The 20,218-nt window shown below is 36.2% G+C and overlaps 2 protein-coding genes and 1 pseudogene across 2 annotated transcripts; 1 reads left to right on the top strand and 2 right to left on the bottom strand.

The window, feature by feature from the left end:
* Positions 1-519: 519 nt before the first annotated feature.
* Positions 520-10,542, bottom strand: LOC139886453 (ATP-dependent zinc metalloprotease FTSH 4, mitochondrial-like; annotated as a pseudogene).
* A 2,192-nt stretch (positions 10,543-12,734) lies between these two features.
* Positions 12,735-15,879, top strand: LOC139873041 (villin-2-like). Its single transcript, XM_071861007.1, has 8 exons — positions 12,735-12,738; positions 13,217-13,242; positions 13,382-13,433; positions 13,594-13,649; positions 13,821-13,826; positions 15,360-15,420; positions 15,516-15,595; positions 15,682-15,879. The coding sequence occupies exons 1-8, from the start codon at positions 12,735-12,737 to the stop codon at positions 15,877-15,879; spliced, it is 483 nt and encodes a 160-aa protein (XP_071717108.1).
* Positions 15,880-18,739: 2,860 nt separating this feature from the next.
* On the bottom strand, positions 18,740-19,789 carry LOC139872948 (uncharacterized). Its single transcript, XM_071860911.1, has one exon. It carries the CDS (start codon positions 19,787-19,789, stop codon positions 18,740-18,742), a length of 1,050 nt encoding a protein of 349 aa, XP_071717012.1.
* Between the last annotated feature and the right edge of the window lie 429 nt (positions 19,790-20,218).

The following is a 20,218-nucleotide window of genomic DNA, read 5'->3' as shown; positions in this document are numbered from 1 at the left end:
GAAGATTAGATTGTTTATGAGATGTTTTGTAGAATATTGTGTGTATGTATTTGAGGTTTGGTATTGTAGTGTTTATATAATTAAAAAAAAAAAAAAGGTAATTTTTTTTTTTTTTTTAGCCGTTACATTTTCAAACGGTTGGATTGACCAACGAATCACAAGACGACACGTGGCTTCAACACACGTTTTCTCACCCGTTGGAAGTCTCCCAACGCCTCGAAAACGCCGCCCGGAAACGCCTTGTTACGGCGGTTTCCGGTGTCCAAATCAGCCGGCAACGGCGTTGCCGATGGCTGTTACGAGTGGTCTAATGGTGGCATTATGGTTATATCCCGCCCTGTCAAAAATGGTCAAAATGTATGATCGGTTAATGTAAATTTATATTCCGTACATATTTGCATCGCAAGTCTTTTATTTTTACATTTACAGTTCAAATTCGCAAAAATTTTCACATAAACGATCCCTCATCCAAGTCTAAAAATGCAAAAATTATTACATAAACAGCTAACATGCAAAAGTTACTATTTTTAAGGATTTTTCAAGTAGCTTTTAGAGTTATCATTAACATACACAAAACTATTTAAAAAAACGAAAATCGAAATAAAGTTTGGCAATTAATTATTCAACATCGAAAATGGACATCACAATATATGGGTTCAACCGTTAAAAAAAACAATATATGGGTTCAACACGACTCAATCCTTGTACAGTAGGTACAAAACATAACAAAAAACTCAGTATTCTAAATTGTGTTCACTAAATTAAACAGAAAGAAACCACTTGGGCATAGCCCACTGGCCAGTGGCCACCGAGTACCCTGTGATGCAGGAGATTCAGGTTCGAATCTTGGTAACGCCCAAGTCGAATGAAAATTGGGTCCTGATTGGAGAGGGCACCAATGTGCTCAATTTACCCGGTTACGGGTTTCGTCGCTCAAGGAGCGTCACCCGGGGTTTTACTCGCTAGTAGGGACTCAATGTAGTTGTTGCTAGGTTTCCTCTGCGAATCCAAAGAAAAATTTAACAGAAAAATTCTCTCTTAAAGATCTCAATGTAACCACTATATTGACAACATTATGCTGCCGCTGCGGTATCCTATTACTTTTCATATGTCCTAGTACCTTAAAAGTCACCATAATATGCACATGGGTTTGTTTCTGTAAATATAACCCTACACCATTTAGTGTCAAGATCCCACAGGAGTAATACCTTTGGCCTTGGCTGCAGCAGAGACAGCACTGGCGGCGGTAGCAGCTGCCGCCGCAGCAGGATTTGGCGTTAAAGATGATACTGGTCTCGGTGCAACCATCTGTTGCTGTTGTTGAGGTGGCGTGTTCAATCGAGCGAGCAATTCTTTATCAGTTTATCTGTTTCCTGATAATGTCTTGTGTTCTAGTAACGCATTAACAAGTGCATGATGTTCGTCACTGTACGTAGTAGGAATATTCTTGGCATTATTATAGGCTTTTTTCCAAAAATCATCGGACTTCTTTTTCGATTAGTAACCTAGCTTCGGTACCACATACTTTTCCCATACAAACATCGAGTCGAGCTAGCATTTCTTACGGGAAACACTAGCTTTGTCTTTTTCTGGCAACTAAGCCACCATACCAAGAGCCATACCTTGAGGAACAATAGTCGCTTTGTGTACCGGGTGGGCCCTGTCCATATTAATAGCCACGAGTGCATGACCAGCTTCATGGTAGGCAGTGAGTTTGCGAACCTCGTCTGATACGACAGCTGATTTTCTTTCACTGCCCATCATGATTTTGTCTTTAGCGTATTCCAGGTCAGCCATGCTGACGGATTTTGCACCGTCCATTGCTGCCTTGAGAGCTGCAACGTTTACTAAATTTGCAAGATCGGCACCGGAAAATCCGGGAGTTCCTCTGGCCACAACCATCGAATCGCCAGCCTTTAATATCTGGTTATGTGAAATTCAATAATATAAATCAGATAACAGGCAGAAATATAACGTTTTACCGAAGATAATGTGTGTGCTTCACCTGTTCGAAGCAGTGATAGTGAGATGTGTTAAGTAATATAACCCGTGATTATTATTCGATACTCATACGATATGTCAATATTTATATTACATGATCAAACCCTAATAAACCTATAAACCCTAACGGACCCAAGCCCACGTCTATAAACCCTAACGGACCCAAGCCCACAGGCTACTAACCTATCATCAAACAAGATGACCAATGATTTTTCGTGTTTTGAATAATGATCAGATGATGCTTATATTACTAATGGATAGGCCCAAAAAGGAAGTTTTTATGATTTGCTAATATATTTAATCTACAGTAGGATGGAATACAAAATCAAATCCAAATAAAAAATGTTTTTAAAGTAGGTAATAAGATTAAGGAGAGATAGTAAGTACTATCTTTCCTTTAAGTTAACCACCCCTATGTTTCAGCTTCTAAGGAACAGATTATCAAAACCTGATTATTGGACCTAAATTATCAAATCAAGGTTGCAAAAATCGCCACTCGGAGAGTACTCGGTCGAGACTTTTTAGGGAGTACTCGGCAACTCTTGGAGTACTCGGATGTACAGCTGGTCTTTCGGGTTACGGCTACCAACAATGACATCAATCTCGTCTATGAAGATTATACATGGTGATCGTTTCTTAGCTGCAACAAAAAGATCTCTAACACCAAGAAACATGTCTTCGAATTCACTCCCGCTACATGAAAAGAAACGCTACACCTACTTCTCCCGATATCGCCCTAGCTAACATGGTTTTACCGGTCCCGGGTGGGCCCACTAATAAACACCTTTGGGTAGCTTCCCACCAAGCTGAGTAAACCGCTATCGAAATCAAAATGAAAAATCATATATGGACCCCCTTTCCTAGATGACTCTTTTGAAGTTAACAATGTGAGAATTTGAAATAATCTAATATATTTATGTAACTAACTATATATTAAGAAAGTCATAATTAGGTAAGCGTATTCTATTCCAACCGTCAGATGAATCATAATCTCACCATTGATTTGGGTGATGGTATATAATTCTCTCTCTCTCCTATTTCTAAACCATTGATTTGGATTTCAACAATTAGTATGAATTTTAACCATTGATTAGAATTCCATGTCTCCTAATTTGGGAACATTTGCCTCCCTCGTAATTAGTTATGTGTCTCGTCGGTTAGTTATTATTACGTAAAAGGTTTTTCTAGTTCGGGCTACCGGGAGGGGGAGTAATCTGACCCCATACTCTGATGTATGCAGCCCAGTAGAATTACTCCCTGGCTGTTTCCAACCCTTCCCTAGCCACCACAAAATATTCGTCCTAAACATGATTCGAATATGAGACCTCTTGCAAGAAACTCAGGGCCCCAACCACTAGGCTATCTTGTGATGGTTTATTACTAAATATTATTGGAGTTAATCCACGACGTTGCGGTATATAAAATACTAGTAGTATACTAATAAGAATCATATAATCGACGGTTATAAAATGTACTGTGAAATAGTGTTTGACTGTGCTTGTGCTGTTTACAAATGTAATATTCAGATAATCAGTGGTTTGATGAGTGCCTGGCGATTCAGATTATTTAAGTAACTGACTAATACAATGACCAAAATGGACATTTGCCTAATTAATCAATATATGACATTACTTCTAATAACTATAATTAAATGCAGAGTACATTGATTCTTTCATCAATATTTAGCATTCATTCTTATCTTTTACGAATCCTGATCAAACCCCTATGGGGAAGAACTCTGCTGGGAAGAAAAAGAAAAAGAACGAGACCATAACTGTGCCTAGGGTTTTGCGCAACAGAAAAATTGGGGTAGATGACATGGAAGAAACAAGACAAACTGACGATTACTCAATGAAAAACTCGAAATTAGATGATAGTGTGAGTATCCAGCTTAGTGAAAACAATGACAGTAATGCTAACGATGAACCTCTGTCGCCTTCCGGGCATGATTACGATAAGGTTAGTGTTCATACGGTTAATGACTCTTCTAATGATGATGATGTATCAGTGAAGGAGCAGGAACTAGATACTAACATGTTGCCGGAATATATGCTTTTTCCGATGCACGTGAATACTGGAGACAATTATAGTAATACTGATATGGCCAAAGATAAGGAATCTGTGGAAACTGGGGCACATATAGAGAAGGTTGCTGCTAATCTTCCTATAAATTCGTATATGAATGCGGTGGTGGGAGAGATAGCCCCTCACCGAAAAATCAACTTCAAATTCATTGAACAACCGGCAAGTCTTGAGGATGGGATAGATGTTGAGATTCCGCTTGCTTCAGTTGAGGAGGCTTTGAGCAGGTACAACAATACTTTATATGGCTATTTTGTGGGTCGTAGAATTGCCTTTCCCGTAGTGCAAAATTATGTTATGAATACTTGGAAGAAGTACGGCACTGAAAAGACAATGATGAACACTAAAGGAATTTTCTTTTTCAAGTTTAGTACTGAAAAAGGTTTAATGGATGTGCTTGAAAACGGTCCATGGATAATCAGATCAGTCCCAATAATCTTGAATAAGTGGTCGCCTCGTGTTGTCCTTACCAAAGAGGATATTCAGACTGTCCCAGTTTGGGTCAAGATACACGACATACCGCTTGCTGCTTTTACTGAAGTGGGATTGAGTGCAATAGCGTCAAAGATTGGTAAACCATTAATGTTGGACTCCTACACAAGTACAATGTGTTTAGAGTCATGGGGACGCCCCAACTATGCTCGAGCAATAATTGAAGTCTCAGCTTTGACAGATCTAAAAGAAAGTCTAACTGTTGCTGTTCCTTGTCCGATTAGTAAACGGTTTACAAAGGAGACAATAAAAGTTGAATATGAATGGAAACCTCCGCATTGCACAGGTTGTCGTGTATTTGGTCACAAGGACTCGCAATGTCCCCAAAATATCCCAGTTACGGCTGATTTAAAGATGGTTGATGCTGATGGTTTTACTAAAGTCAAGGCACGACAAGTAAAGGGAGTCACCGTAGGTACTCATCGAGCAAAAAACTTAAAGACTAATGACGGTTTTGTGGTTGGGAAACAACAGCCCAAATTGGTTTATAGGCGTAAATCTACTACTATACCTACTGGTGTGGTTAATAAACCTAGTAATGATGATGAAGCGGGTACGTCTAAAGATGGAACAAAGAAGGACAAAGTTAAAACTGGTAACTCTTTTGCAGCCTTACAAAATATTGATGAAAATAATGATAAGATCTTTGATTTAGTAGATGAACCAAGTGACACTGAACATAATGAGGATGAGACATCACAGTTTTTGGCATCAAAGAAAAACACTAAGGGGGCAAGCACTCCCATAAAAGAAGTGCCCAATGTTTAGTATCACTGCATGGAACATACGGGGCTTGAACCGTGTCCCGAAACAGAGAGAGGTTCAAGAAGTTGTTTCTAGGAACAAATTGTCAATTTGTGCCATCCTTGAATCACATGTGGCTCTTGGAAAACTCGCAAATATATGTAACTCAGTATTTCCAAACTGGGTTTGGTCGTCGAATAATAGTGTCTGCAACCGTGGCACTCGTATAATTCTAGGATGGAACCCAAATGTAGTGAGGCTGATGATCCTGGCCATTTCTGATCAAGCAATACATTGCCAAATTAATATGGTTTGCGACAATAGTCAGTTTTTTGCTTCTTTTATTTATGCCGAAAATAATTACATGAATCGCAGGCCTTTATGGCGTGAATTATCTATGCATAACAGATTTGTAGGTAGTCAGCCCTGGGTCATGTTCGGTGATTTTAATGTTGCTCTCTCCCCAGACGACTCTTCTTCAGGATCTTCTAAGGTTACTATCGCTATGCGTGAATTCCAGGAATGTATTGAAGATATTCAAATGTCAGATATTAACCATAAAGGCCTTCACTTCACTTGGAACCAGAGACCACAATCTGTGACAGGTATTTTAAAGAAGATTGACCGTGTAATGGCAAATGACGAGTTCATTGGGTTACATCCGAATGCCTATGTAATTTTCCAACCTTATTGAATCTCGGACCATGCTCCTGCGGTTTTGAAGATTGAGAAGCCTAAAGAGGTAAAACCTAAACCATTTAAGTTTGGTAATTTTGTTACTCACAATGCTGATTTCAAAGAAGTGGTTATTAATGGTTGGAAAACAGATATAGAAGGGCACATGATGTTTCGGGTGGTGAAAAGAATGCGATTACTTAAAAAACCTATTAGATAGCTCATGTGGAACAAAGGAAGTATTCATGCTCATGTATCCTCTCTGCGCCAACAATTAGATGAAATCCAGAAACATCTTGATATGAACCCTCACGTGATTGAGATTCGAACCAAAGAGAGGGATATGCTGAGATTGTATAATGAAGCCCTTCTAGAGGAGGAGCGGTTCCTTAAACAAAAATCGAAAGTGGAATGGCTAAGGGTTGGTGATAGCAACTCAAGTTATTTTCATAAGGTTGTTAGGGGAAAAGTTATCAGGAGCCACATTCATGCAATCTATGATCAAATGGATAATTTGGTGGAAGGAAAGGATGTGCCGAATGTTTTTGTAACGCATTATGAACAATTCTTGGGCACTCAGTACCCATGCAATTATTTGAAATTGGATGAGCTGTTCACAAGAAGGATATCGGAGGAAAAGGCGAATTATATGATACGCGATGTTACCAACATTGAAATCAAGGATGCAATGTTTAATATTGGTGAGTCCAAGTCTCCTGGTCCGGACGGATACTCTTCTGCATTTTTCAAGAGCACTTGGGACATTATAGGGGACGATGTATGTGAAGCTGTTAGAACTTTCTTTGATAACGGCCAATTACTAACAGAATTGAACCATACCATCCTGGCCCTTATTCCGAAAGTTGTTATCCCTAATAAGGTCAATGACTATCGTCCAATCTCGTGTTGCAATGTTCTCTATAAGTGCATTAGCAAGATCATTTCTAACCGCATCATGACATGCCTTGATGATGTTGTTGGGGAAAATCAATCGGCTTTCATTCCTGGTAGGAGTATCTCGAATAATATTCTCCTTACTCAGGAGCTTATGAGAAATTATCACTTGAATCGTGGTACGCCTAGATGTGCTTTTAAGGTGGACATTCAGAAAGCGTACGATACTGTTGACTAGAAGTTCTTGGAGGAGATTCTCTATAATTTTGGTTTCCACAGAACCATGATAAACTGGATAATGAAGTGTGTCACGTCAACATCGTTCTCGATTAGTATTAATGGCGAGCTCCATGGCTACTTCAAAGGTAGGCGTGGCCTCAGACAAGGAGATCCAATGTCACCATATTTATTCACCTTAATCATGGAAGTTCTTTCTTTAATTCTCAGCCGTAATATTCAACGTTCAGGTAATTTCATCTATCATCCACGGTGTGAGAAGCAAAATCTGATAAGTTTGTGTTTTGCGGACGACCTTTTATTATTTTGTTTTGCGGACGACCTTTTATTATTTTCGCATGGTGATGCTGGTTCGGTCACAATTATTTCCGAAGCCCTCGAGGAGTTTAAGGCATGTTCCGGCTTAATTCCTAGTATCCAAAAAAGTACAGCCTTTTTCGCGAATGTTCCTCAAATACTTAAAGATCAGATCCTAGGGTTAATGCCATTTGAGGAGGGCCATCTCCCAGTCAGGTATTTGGGAGTCCCTTTAATCTCTTCCAGACTTCACTACAGAGACTGTAAGAGCTTAGTGGAAAAAGTCAAAGCTAGAATCAACGATTGAAAGAATAAATCTCTATCTTTTGCAGGAAGAGTTCAGCTTATTATATCCGTTTTATCTTCTATGCAGATCTATTGGGCTTCCGTGTTTACTCTCCCTGATGCTATAATAAAAGACATTGAGAAATTGCTCCGTGGTTTCTTATGGTGTCAGGGGGATATGAAGACAGGTAGAGCTAAAGTTAAATGGGATGATGTTTGTTTGCCGAAAGAAGGAGGGCTTGGTATCAAACATCTAAAAAATCGGAATTTTGCTTTAATGGCCACTCAGGTATGGAGACTCCTAACTAATAAACAATCTTTGTGGGTCAAATGGGTTCATTCATATCGTCTCCGGAAGAAAAGTTTTTGGGAGGTAACTGTTCCAGCTGATAGTAGTTGGGGTTGGCGGAAAATGCTGAGGATGCGTAATACACTTCGAGACAATTTGATACACCAAGTTGGGAATGGGCGAAATATCTTGGCATGGCATGACACTTGGTGTGAATACGGTCCTCTTGCAAATATTATCTCGAGCAGGGACATTAAAGTGGCAGGTTACTCGTTGCAAGCAAAGCTAAGGGATGTTATTCGACATGATGGCTGCCAATGGCCACGATTTTGGGTTCAGAAGTATCCCTTCCTTCATCGGATCAATCCTCCCGTTTTTTCAAATAATGAAGACGTGTTGATGTGGAAGGACAACAATGGTAATATGCAACGTTTTTCAGCTAACTTGGTTTGTAATTCAATTCGTCCCAGGTCAAATGTGGTTCCATGGTGTAGTTTAGTTTGGTTCTCTCAATGCATTCCTCGACACGCTTTCCTGACTTGGCTTCTCATGGGTGAAAAACTCAAGACTCGAGACAAAATAAAGGACTGGGAGAGGAATGGAGCGAATGGTGGAAGCTTATTATGTACTTTTTGCAAAACAGTCCCAGACTCCCATTCACATTTATTCTTTGAATGTTCTTACCCATTGCAGGTATGGTCCAAGATGAAGAGTCTAATTCAAATCCCTATCTCGAGTTCTAGATGGCTTGATGTGGTTAATCTGTTAATAACTATAGCTTCGAAACAGCTTGCTCGTATAGTGGTTGCAAAGATTATTTTTTCGGCTACGATTTATTTTGTTTGGCAAGAAAGGAATCAAAGGTTATTCCAATCAAAGACAAGGTCAATCGAACAGTTGGTTCAGGTTATTACTTCAACGGTTCGTCTCAAGCTACTTTCGCTAAAATTTAAATATTCTCAGGATGTGCAAAACATGAAAGCCTTATGGAGAGTACCTTGATTTGTGGTTCTTTGTTTAGTACAGCTCAATTTGAGTTTGCTTGTGTATAGGCTTTAGTATCTTTTTGATATTTAGTCTTCTGGTTCGTTTTGAGGCTTCAAGACTCTCTTGTAGCATTTGTGCTTGTAACCGTTTGTTTATATATATATAGAAAATTCACCGGGTGACCCCCCTTTACCCAAAAAAAAAAAAATGCAGAGTACATCTTTAAGGTTTGATGGTGCACTTACTACCTTAGGGTCACGAAGATAGAGAACGATCTCCTCAAGCTCATTTTTTTCTTTGATAATACTAAATCCGGATCGCGGATAGAATACAAGTGCAAATCACAATCACGTTGACGGCGAGCGGTTTAAGTTCTTGAATACTCTCCGAATAACAATGATTACCGGATCCAGAGTCAAGCTGCGAATCCAGTCAAGGTCAAACTTGGTCAATCACTTTAGAGAGAGAAAATCTCTGTAGAGAGAGAAAGTTCTGCATTGACAAAATGATCTGATTTGCCTATCAATGAAGTCCAGGTGACCTATTTATAGCCAAAAAAGTCAAAGGTTCTTCCTCAAGATGGACACGCGTCACATTCTGACTGGTGAGTCAACCCTTATTTTTCAGAAGTTGATTCTTGTTTTTCTTCGCTATCCGCCTTCTCTATTCGCTGGTCGCTAATGTACTTATACTTTATTGTTTTTTGATGCTTTTATTCACGTTTATGGTGTTCGGTTCTTTTAAAATGTGTTTTTCTATACGCTAACCGAATAGCGTATCATTATGCTTCGTCTACACACTTCATGTCACTAAAATTCTAATGAACATGTCCATCTTACAAACAATATATGAATTACTGGTTGCTTGATAACTAACAACAAACAAAATTGTCATAAAGAATATTATCGACAACATCAAGAATAATGTTTTCATCCTCAACTTACTAACTTCAGCCCTGTTTTTGTTGCTTTCCACTCTTAAAAAGGCGCAATCTTTAACTGGTTTCGGGTTATAAATTATAAGCTTTCTGTTCCTAGATTTGAGATAAATTCATGGAACTTAATCTGATAACCCTTATGATTTCACACGCAAAGATCTAACTGAATACTGGTTTTTCTTAAAACACTTCATTTTTAGCACATCAAATTCCCATTAAATTAGTCCATCAAGTTACAGCTACATAACCATATTCTAACTCTTAAATTCAAATATATAAATAAGAACCCTAAAAGACTAGTAATACTGGGATTTATTTTCTTTTCTTTTCAAAATTCAAATGCAACCCTAACTAACATTCATGATTGACACACGCAATCTACACAATTAAGAAGCAAAAAAAGATAGCAATCCTTGAAATAAAAGAAGGAAAAAAAGTATTAAAAGAAATCTAAACCTGAGTAACAAGGCGTTTTAGGGCCATCTTTTGATCCGTGTTAAACTAAAATCGAAAAGATCAGAGCTTTGTAGACCAAACTTAGTAGGGTTGAAACTTTCTAGAGTTTCAGCCACAAATTGTTGGGTTTATTACGAGGGATATGTCTTGCCAAAACAAACAAAACTCAATCCACAAAGTGAAATACATGTAATTTGGTGCGTTTGTGTGTTGTAGAGATAATGATAAGACAACCATTTTTCATCACCAACACGCAACACACACGGCGTGTTGTGCTTGGTGCTTAGTATTTGGTCCTTGTTGGGCAAAAACTTTGAATGCCCATATCTTTTAACTCGTGGTTCTGATTTAGTTACCGTTTTCTTAATTATTTTTTAAAATGTGTATTTTCAAGATCTACCCGTTGGAACTCTTCTGAAGTGACAAAAATAGTATTGAAATTAGATCTGATATGATGTGATTTTTTTAATTAACTTAGAAAATGCTCGATTTTGCGAAATGTGACGTTTATTAAATTTAATTAAGGGATTTCGTGTACTTCTAGTCAAGACTTGTGATAGAGTTAACACATCAAAAATTAGAATGTTCAATAGCAAGTTATGAACGGTCAAAATATGTTAAAAAAAAATATCAAAATCAACGAAAATGTCAAAATTGAAGGTCTTCCAGGCTTAATTTCGAAAAACTTGGGACAAACCGCCTTCGGCTGTTTGCCAAAGGACATATATTGAAAAAAAAAATTACACGATTAAAAAAAGGTTGACTAAATCGTAGTTACGAGTCAAAATATACAGTCATTCAAATTTCTTGCACAACAAGCACTAAGTACCACACACCGGACGTGGTGCTTGGTTTGGTGCATGTTCGCGATGAACAATGGTTGTCTCGGCCATTATCACGGAAACACACAGACAACCTAAAAACATGATGCATGGTCATGGAGCAGTTTTGCAATACGATTTTTTGAGAGCATATTTTTAAATACTTTTAAAAATTAAGGCCTTCCGAACAATTTCACAAAATTTAATATCTGGTTAATATACATATACAACATTGTTAAAGAGAGTATCTACGTTGGACCATCTCTTAATCTCTTACCGACATGAAAGACAAATTCACTAGTTTTTTCACACTAATACATTACTATTTCTTCTTAAATTGTCCATAAACAAAACAAGCTCTTTGATTATTTCCATTATCAAACTAATCAGCCTTAAACAAGCTCCAGGCTTGATTGAAGATAGCATTAGACTCAAAAGAGATTACCAGTTCTGATTGACAAACACATAAGCTCGGTTCATCTAAATCATATTACTTATACCCTTAACAATAATTGAAAACTTGACCATAATCAACATTGTTAATTACTACTATCATTAGAACATTCAAGCAATTACGGACTTAAACATCTAATTAGCATAATAATACTTTGACAATTGAAAAATAACATATAATTCAATTAATCAAAATACCAACATTCAAACAATTGAAGAACAGAGTAAAAGCAATTACTCATAAGTACTGAATTGAGAAAATTCACAAGTCTCAAAACCTAATTGGATTCATAAGCATAGAAATTCCTTAACTAGATAGTAAAAATAAATTTGCTACGCATTTCTCATTTGTAAATTTGATCTAGGCCTACAAAAGTTAATGTCATTATTATTTGACAATGAGTGGTGATATGTTTACTATCATTTTTACAACATTCACCGTAAATTATGTATTAACATGTTCTATCGTATATTATATTAATGCATAATTATGATGAATGTAGCAAAAAAATGATAAATATATCAAATACCCTTTGACAATGTCACTTATTTCACCGGCCATCAAATTATAACATGAGTTTGCATTTTAAATAATCCTCTATATTACTAATCCGGTAAGCTAAGTCCACGTGGCAGTCCTACATTAACCCTCAGCATTTTTCTTTTTTCTCCTTAAAAGTTGATTAAATCCCAATAATTCTATAAAAATGACACGTGTCCCTCAATAATCCCTTCAATTGGTTGGGGTCGTTCAAAATTAGGGTTCACAAAATTATTTTTCATCGATTCATTCTATCACCGATTCAATCTTTAACGATTAATGTCTCTTAAGGAAGTTCATGTTCATCATCATGATCATTGAAACCGCTCCTATCCCTCAAAAGTAAAAACCCTAGAATAACCACGATCACTATATCCGTCGATTATCTCTTCAATGGCGAGTGTAATTCCGTGATACACGTTTCAGTTTGTTTCATAATCGATTGTTGCAGGAATCAATTCGATGAAGAATTGAAAATTCCTCAATCAGTCAATCGTTGCGAGAATTATTTCAAGCGGCTTTTATTAAGCTTTATCGCATTAAATGGGTAAGTTTGAATTTGTATTTGTTTCGTTCTAATTACGGTTCATCGTCAATTGAAAAGTAGATATATGTGATTTGATTAATAAGTTTGTTTTAATTCTGAAGGAGTATTTTGTGTAATTGGTTGTAATTTATATTAAAAGTGAATTTGATTACTTAGCTATTTGTTGTACAGTAAAATTGCTGGTAGCTTTCTTCAATTTTTAGTTTTGTTTCGTGAGCAGAAATTGAAGAGAGCATGCCTAAAGCCACTTTTCGATGGTGTGCTTCTAATGTTGTTGATCACAGTTGTAGTTGTATCAACGGTAGTAATATTAGTCTATTTTGATACCCTGCTTATATATACATCAAATTTAAAAACAACTTAATGGTTATCGTTGCTTGATTTTGAATTTGTTTTTTGTAGTGAACATTTTGTTCACTTTAAATTGGTTTTTGTTTTCATATGCTTTGTCGTATTAACTTTTTTTGCTGTGTTTTAGTAAATCTCTGCTTGAAGGTGCTTAAGGTATATGTTTATTGTTTGCTGTTAGAATTTTTTTTTAACCTGCTATTTTGTGGTTTTAATTTCATGGTACTATTATTGATGCTGGTGTACAATTCTAAATGCATTTGTGGATGTGTAAGTTGTTTTACATTAATTGCAGTTGGTGAATATTAGTGTAGTGACTGGAAAAGAACAAATGAAATATAGTTGTTGTCAGTGTCGGTGTCTTTGTGGCCAATGTATCTTTGGAATTGATGTGTTGCATAGAAAGTTGTTTCTTAGTAGTTGCAAAGTATTAGACCACTAACTCTCAAATTATATTGTTGGTTGTTGCATACCAAGTGTTTGATAAAAGTTTTCAATGAATTCCAGGTAGTAGAACGGCTCAACGAACATCTGGCGAAGGGCATTACCAGATATATGTCCAGGTTCTGATCGATTAGTCATGATTTCATCTTTTTAAGCATTTATCTTCCTCTGCCATGGTGTGATTAATATCTTTTACACACACACACAAACACAAAAAATATAAAAAAAAAAATTTGTGATTTAAGCTTCATTAATGTTTGATTTAGAATATGTTAATGTTTCTATTGCAGGTTATGGTATGGAATGTAGTGTCATCTTGGTTTTATATCAAATACTGAATCCCTTTATAACAACATTAACATATTCTAAATAGTCATAAATAATCATATCTACTTGTTCTATTAAAAAAAAAACATTGTAAGTTTTTGAAAGATAATGCTACCTATGTAGAGTACCATAAATAGTCATATCTACTTGCTCTATTTGATCAAATTATGAATCAAGTCATTGCAGTCAAATATTAAATAGTTCATAGTATCTGTACTGTATCATGACATGGTTATAATTTTATAATAGATCTATTATATATTACTTTCACATATATGATTTGCTAAATTTATAAAAGATGATTTTGGTTGTAGGTTGTGGGACAAAGCTTGCGAGCTACGGGTATGCAGTGCTCGAAATAGATTATGAAGGGCATGGGCGGTCAATGGGACCACGTTTGCTACATCGAAAAATTTGATAACATTGTTCATCGATTGCTGCAACTACTTCAAAAAACTTAAAATATGTATCGTTAGTTTTAGAGTGTTTATTATTCTACGTTCTATATTTTTTAAGTTGTGGAGTAATACGGTTCAACTGTCAATTTGAAGGCCAAATCTGAGTGAAGCTCTCTTTTAGTGAAACTTTATGATAACTCTAGGTACACATTCTCTTTTGTAGCTTCCAATATTAATTTAATGCTAGAAATATTTAAAGTTTGGAACTTTTACCAAGACAGGTTGAGGTGGCCAAATGGGCGTGTCGGGCAGGATGGGTATCGAGTCAAAACTTTTTTTGTTTTTTATAAACTACCATGTTACAACTTACCAGTTTGATTGCGATATATTTTCTATGTTTTCTGACTGCTAAATAGTAAACACATATTAGGTATTTGGTTTTGAATTACATTATGGATTATAGATATTGGTTACTATTAGTGTTTTATGGAAACTAACAGCAAACATATATAAATTAGATACCTGCTAAAGTTAATATTTGTTTCATAATTTGCTCATACCATTGACTATTTTGTTGTTTGCAATATGTATTCTTTTGTGATTATTGAACGATATATGGTTTCCCAAAAATCCAACATGGGTCGGGGTCTTATTGTCGTTGTGTGAATCCAATTATTTGTACTTCCAGCGACAGTTGCAGACATCCTCTTCAGGTTCTATGAGTATAGATACTGAAGGTACATATCTTTTATTTTTATTTAGCTTCTACTTATTTTTACTATTTGTTATTGATCTATTATTACTATGCTTTTACTTTGGGTGTATGAAAATTTTTATCTTCAAAAAAACAATTTATAATAATTGGATCAAAATAAGACATAATAAGATCTGCGAGCTTGCAAACATAAGTAAAAACGTATGTAGTAGAGTTGACAAAATAAGACATTATTCAAACAAACAATTTGTAGTAAAAACGTCTGCGAGCTTGCAAACAAATAGTAAAAATAAGATCTGCGGACTGAAAAACAAACAACACCTTAATGTTTATCTTTTTTTTTTGTGAAGTTTAACTCTATAGTATCTTAATTCCATTGCATAATACAGGATGAAGCTAGAACAGCAATAAAGAGAGTCGAACTTGATGCGATTCTTGGTGATACGCGCGGTGCAATATAGGGAACCACAGGGTCATGAATCTGATAGATTTTTTTTCATACTTTAAATCGTGTATTATACCACTCGAGGGTGGTGTTGCAACAGAATTTAAGGAAATTGAAGAAGAAGAATTTCAAATACGATTGTACACATGCAAAGGAAAACGAGCTGTCAGATTGAAGCAGGTTTTAATATCACAATATTTTGAATTTTGATTGTTATGTTGTATGTCTACTCTATTATTGAAAATGAAGATGTGTTTTTTATTCAGGTACCTTTCTCTCGATCTATATTGAATCATGATGATGTCTTTATCTTGGATACAAAGGATAAGATTTTACAATTTAATGGGGCAAATTCGAATATACAAGAACGGGCTAAAGCACTTGAAGTTATTCAATTGTTGAAGGATGATTTCATGATGGGACGTGTGATGTTGCAATTGTTGGTATGTGAATATGCTATATAGATTGATTTTAAGTTTTGTCTGTATGAAATTTTACATAATACCATGGTTGCAAACGGCGGTCGCAGCAGTTTGGTGACTAGCCCCTCCCATGTTTCCCAAAAACGTCTAATTAGTCGGTCAACGCAAAAAAGTCAGGTCAAAGTTGGTCATTGTCAGTCAAAAGTTGACATGTTGTCAACTTTTGAATATAGTTTACAAGTAAGGTAGTAAGATCATTATTTTCATAACTTTCTTGATATATTTTAGATGACCGAAAGCTACACGCGGAGGGTGACTCGGGTGAATTTTGGGTCATATTTGGCGGTTTTGCGCCTATTAGCAAAAAGGTCGCAAATGATGATCATATAGTCGTAGAAAAGACTCCTCCAAAACTTTATTGGTATAATTCTATAATCATTGTGATTTCCATTTTTTATGTGTGTGGATCTATTATGTTGAATCAGATACTTAAATGCCCATGTATTACTTATGCTTACATTTTATTGCCTTTTTTGCAGCATTGCTAAAGGTCAGGTTAAGCACGTAGATGGCGAACTTTCGAAATCGTTACTTGAAAACAGCAAATGCCATCTTTTGGATTGTGGGTCAGAGGTGTTTGTTTGGGTCGGCCGAGTAACACAAGTGGATGAAAGAAAAGCTGCGATGCAAGCTGCTGAGGTAGGCCATTGTTGTAATTAACATCTTTTGTGTTAATTACACAAAAGCTGTTGTAATTAACATCTGTTGTAAAAGCTGCGATGTAAGCTGTTGTAATTAACATCTTCTTTTGTGTTAATTGTAGATGGTCAGGATTTCGGTCAATATGAGTTTGGGTTGAAAAGGAACATAATGAAACAGTTCAGTAGATCGCTGGTGAGATAAAGTTCGCAGTCATTATTAAAACCCGTCCAACGGGCTCATAAATTAGAAATGACCATGTATTAGTGAGATTAAGTTTACCACTTTTGTTAGTACATAAATAACCCACAACAGTACTTAGGACATGACCGTATAATATCGTCATTTCATATAAATTTTCAAAATACTATATAATTTTTTCGGATGAATACCCGTGCAAGGGCTCATAAATCTAGTTTAGTATATTACTCAAGTGGTTCAATAATCTTCATTCCCGTGAATTAGTATTTTTTTTGTTCACGTCTACGAATTTGTAGGTTAATCCACAATTAGTATAATTGTGTCGATAAGGCCCTCTCATTTCCGAAGTTTAATCAAATCATTGTTGTAATCCATCAAAGGTGTCCAGATTGTAATAACTTGTTTACACAACAACAACAACAACATGCCCAATCCCACATGCGTGAAGTATGGGGGAGGTGATGCGTAGACAACCCTTCCTCTATCCTAGAATAACGAAAAATCATTTCTCCACCCCGAGTGAAACACTCACAAGAGTAGAGAAAGTCATCTCTCTCTATGTTCGACGGATAAAGAGATTGCTTTCAAAAGGACATCCGGCCCAATAACTTGTTTAATAGACATGAAATTAACTTTTTAAGAAAAATAATCATTAATAGATAGATATGGAAATGGAAGTGATCATCACATAACACTTTTTAATTTATATACACCTAATTACCTATTATACTCTTAATTATAGTTATAATAATAATGTAAGTTCAACTCTATAAATTAATTCAGAGGTATAATTGTGAGTTTTATGTGACAAAAATGTACATGGATTAAAAAGTGGTGTGGAAGATCATCTCCCATATGAAAAAACCATATATAATTTATATTCATTTATTATGCTAAAATTTCTTTTGAAAACAAGTTGTGTGTGAAAGACATATATAAATAAGTAATTTTGAAGATGAATATTTCTTACCGTTATTAGGATATTGTTAGATTATATGTTAACGTCAGATCTCGTATAGATATAATATTACATTGATATGTTTCAACGTCGGATCTAATGACGTCAAACATGTAGCATCTATAACTATTTTATCATTCTAATTCCAGTGTACACTTCAAGTTGAATCCATCGTGTTAGTATAATAATCGTCTTTCATTCAACCGTTGGTTCTAATTTGTTGTAATTGATTCGTGCAAATTGTGTCTGTGTATTAGTCGATGTATTTAATCGCGCAACAGGGTCTATGTGGTTTTCAAAAGATCACGAGATCATTCAATCCTGGGAAATTCGCCCAAATACACTTTTTAAAAACTTTTCTTTCAAAATACACTTTCGGGAAAAAAATTGTCTATTTACACCATTAGGTCGACCACCATTTGGGTCGACTACCCCTTTACCCGGTCGACCACTTTAGTTTTCAAGGTAGTCGACCAACATTCTTCATTGATGTTGGTCGACTACTTCAATGAGATGGTCGACTTCAAGGTCGACTGACTTGTTAGCCAAAACTCGGTCGACTAACCATATTCGACCATACTTGCGTTGTAGGTGACCGATAAGTTTGTCGACTAAGCATAACTCATACTACTATTGGATAAGATATATCAGATAAGATTTTTCGGAATTCCAATGTAGCCTGCCATCCAATTTAGTGAAATAAACTTTAATTTGAACAACAAATATTATATATTATCTCATACTACATTTATTGATTACACAACAAATAACACAAGTTACAGACACAACACATACACGACAGTTAAACGGCAGAAAACATACGAACACGCATACCTATCATCTATGGCAGTTAAACACATTTAAAACACAAAGAAGAAGCCAATCATCACTCAAATTGTAAGTCGAGCCAAATTGTGTTGAGCATGAGTCTTCACGTTTTCCTTTACCCTTCCCCTTTACCAACCCCTTCGGCTTTGCCTTTGTTTTTGAGTTACACTTGGACTTTTGTGTGCCTTCAGATAGGTCATAATGTGCGGTGCAAGTTTATCTTGTGTGTCCATATTCCAAGCAACGACTGCATTTTCTTTTAGATTTGAAATTGTCTTTGTCTTCTCCTTGGGACGGTATACGAGCAGTACTCTTCGGTCTACCCGATTGTCGTTTTGTAACCAATGGCGGTAGGACGGTTTGTAGGTGTCCTAGATCTATCCATTTAGAAATATGATCTAGCGGGTTAATATCTTCATTGTATGCCGACTTGTACATTTCAGTGTGGAAATACTTCTGAATGTGTGTAGTGACGTCACGTAGTACAAAATACCTTGCTACTGCCATTACATGTCCACAAGGTATACCGAAAAACTGCCATTGTTTACATGTGCAAGTTTTATCTTGTAGATTGACTTTACCGCCTTTTTTCATATCCATTACCTCAAACTTAACTTGTGATATCGGTTTGACAGTCCAAGTAAGAGACTTGTGATTTCTTTTACCCAGCTTACGCTCTGCATATGAAGTGACAGGTGTTGTTAAACCATGTACAGTGTTTCGGTGTTCCCAAAACCATTGTTGAACTGAAGCTCTAAAGAATTCAAGCAGCATTGTAATCGGGAGTTTCCTCGCATGAACTGACTGTGCGTTCATTGACTCTGCACTATTAATAGTCAGATAAGCATACCGAACACGATCTGCATGATGTCTAGACCATCTGTTGAGGCCAACAGTAGTGAGTGTACGTGTACTATCTGGAATACGTCGTGCTAGTATACCATAATGGTGATCAAAATCAGATTTTCTATACGCTTTGCACATTTTCCAGTAGTGCCACTCGTAACTTTTAACTCGTTTAGACACACTTTTAAGGTTTCCCAATAAATGTCTAGCACATAGTGCATGAAATACTTCTGAAAATACAATTGATATGCCAGCAGCTATTGCAGGTGCCCTGTCAGATATAATGGTAAGATTATGAATACAACACCCCGAAGACTGTAGAGAGTCTCTTAGATTACCAAAAAACCATGTCCAATGATCGGTGGTCTCTCCTGCTCCAATACCGTAGGCTAATGGAAGGATTCCATTGTTAGCATCCATAGCGACAACAATCAAGTTAGTCCCCAAGTAACGACTTTTTAAATGAGCCCCATCGACTATGATAACTGGTCGTGCATAGTTAACAAACGAACGTGTCTACATATAAAAGTATTGAAACATTGTTAATGAATGCGAGTTAAATTAATAAGTAAATGAAGAGAGCATTAAACATACCGCTGCACCAATGGACATGTAACTCATAACAAATCTGCCTTTGTTGTCCGTTCGAATGTTGGTTACACTACCTGGGTTAGACAATCTAAGATTATATAGATAATTAGGTAGTATTTGAAAGGAATCTTCAAGACTACCCCTCAACATCTCAATTGCGTAACATTTGGCTTTCCATGCTTGGTGGTATGATAGACTTATTTTAAATCGCGCCTACATATCAGTCCTTATATCATTCGGTCGATAGACACGACCTTC

Source organism: Rutidosis leptorrhynchoides, chromosome 1 (genome assembly GCF_046630445.1).
Source record: "Rutidosis leptorrhynchoides isolate AG116_Rl617_1_P2 chromosome 1, CSIRO_AGI_Rlap_v1, whole genome shotgun sequence".
In the NCBI taxonomy this organism is placed as follows: Eukaryota; Viridiplantae; Streptophyta; class Magnoliopsida; order Asterales; family Asteraceae; genus Rutidosis; species Rutidosis leptorrhynchoides.
The sequence above is the reverse complement of the archived record's forward strand: the minus strand, read 5'-3'. Positions and strand labels throughout refer to the sequence as shown.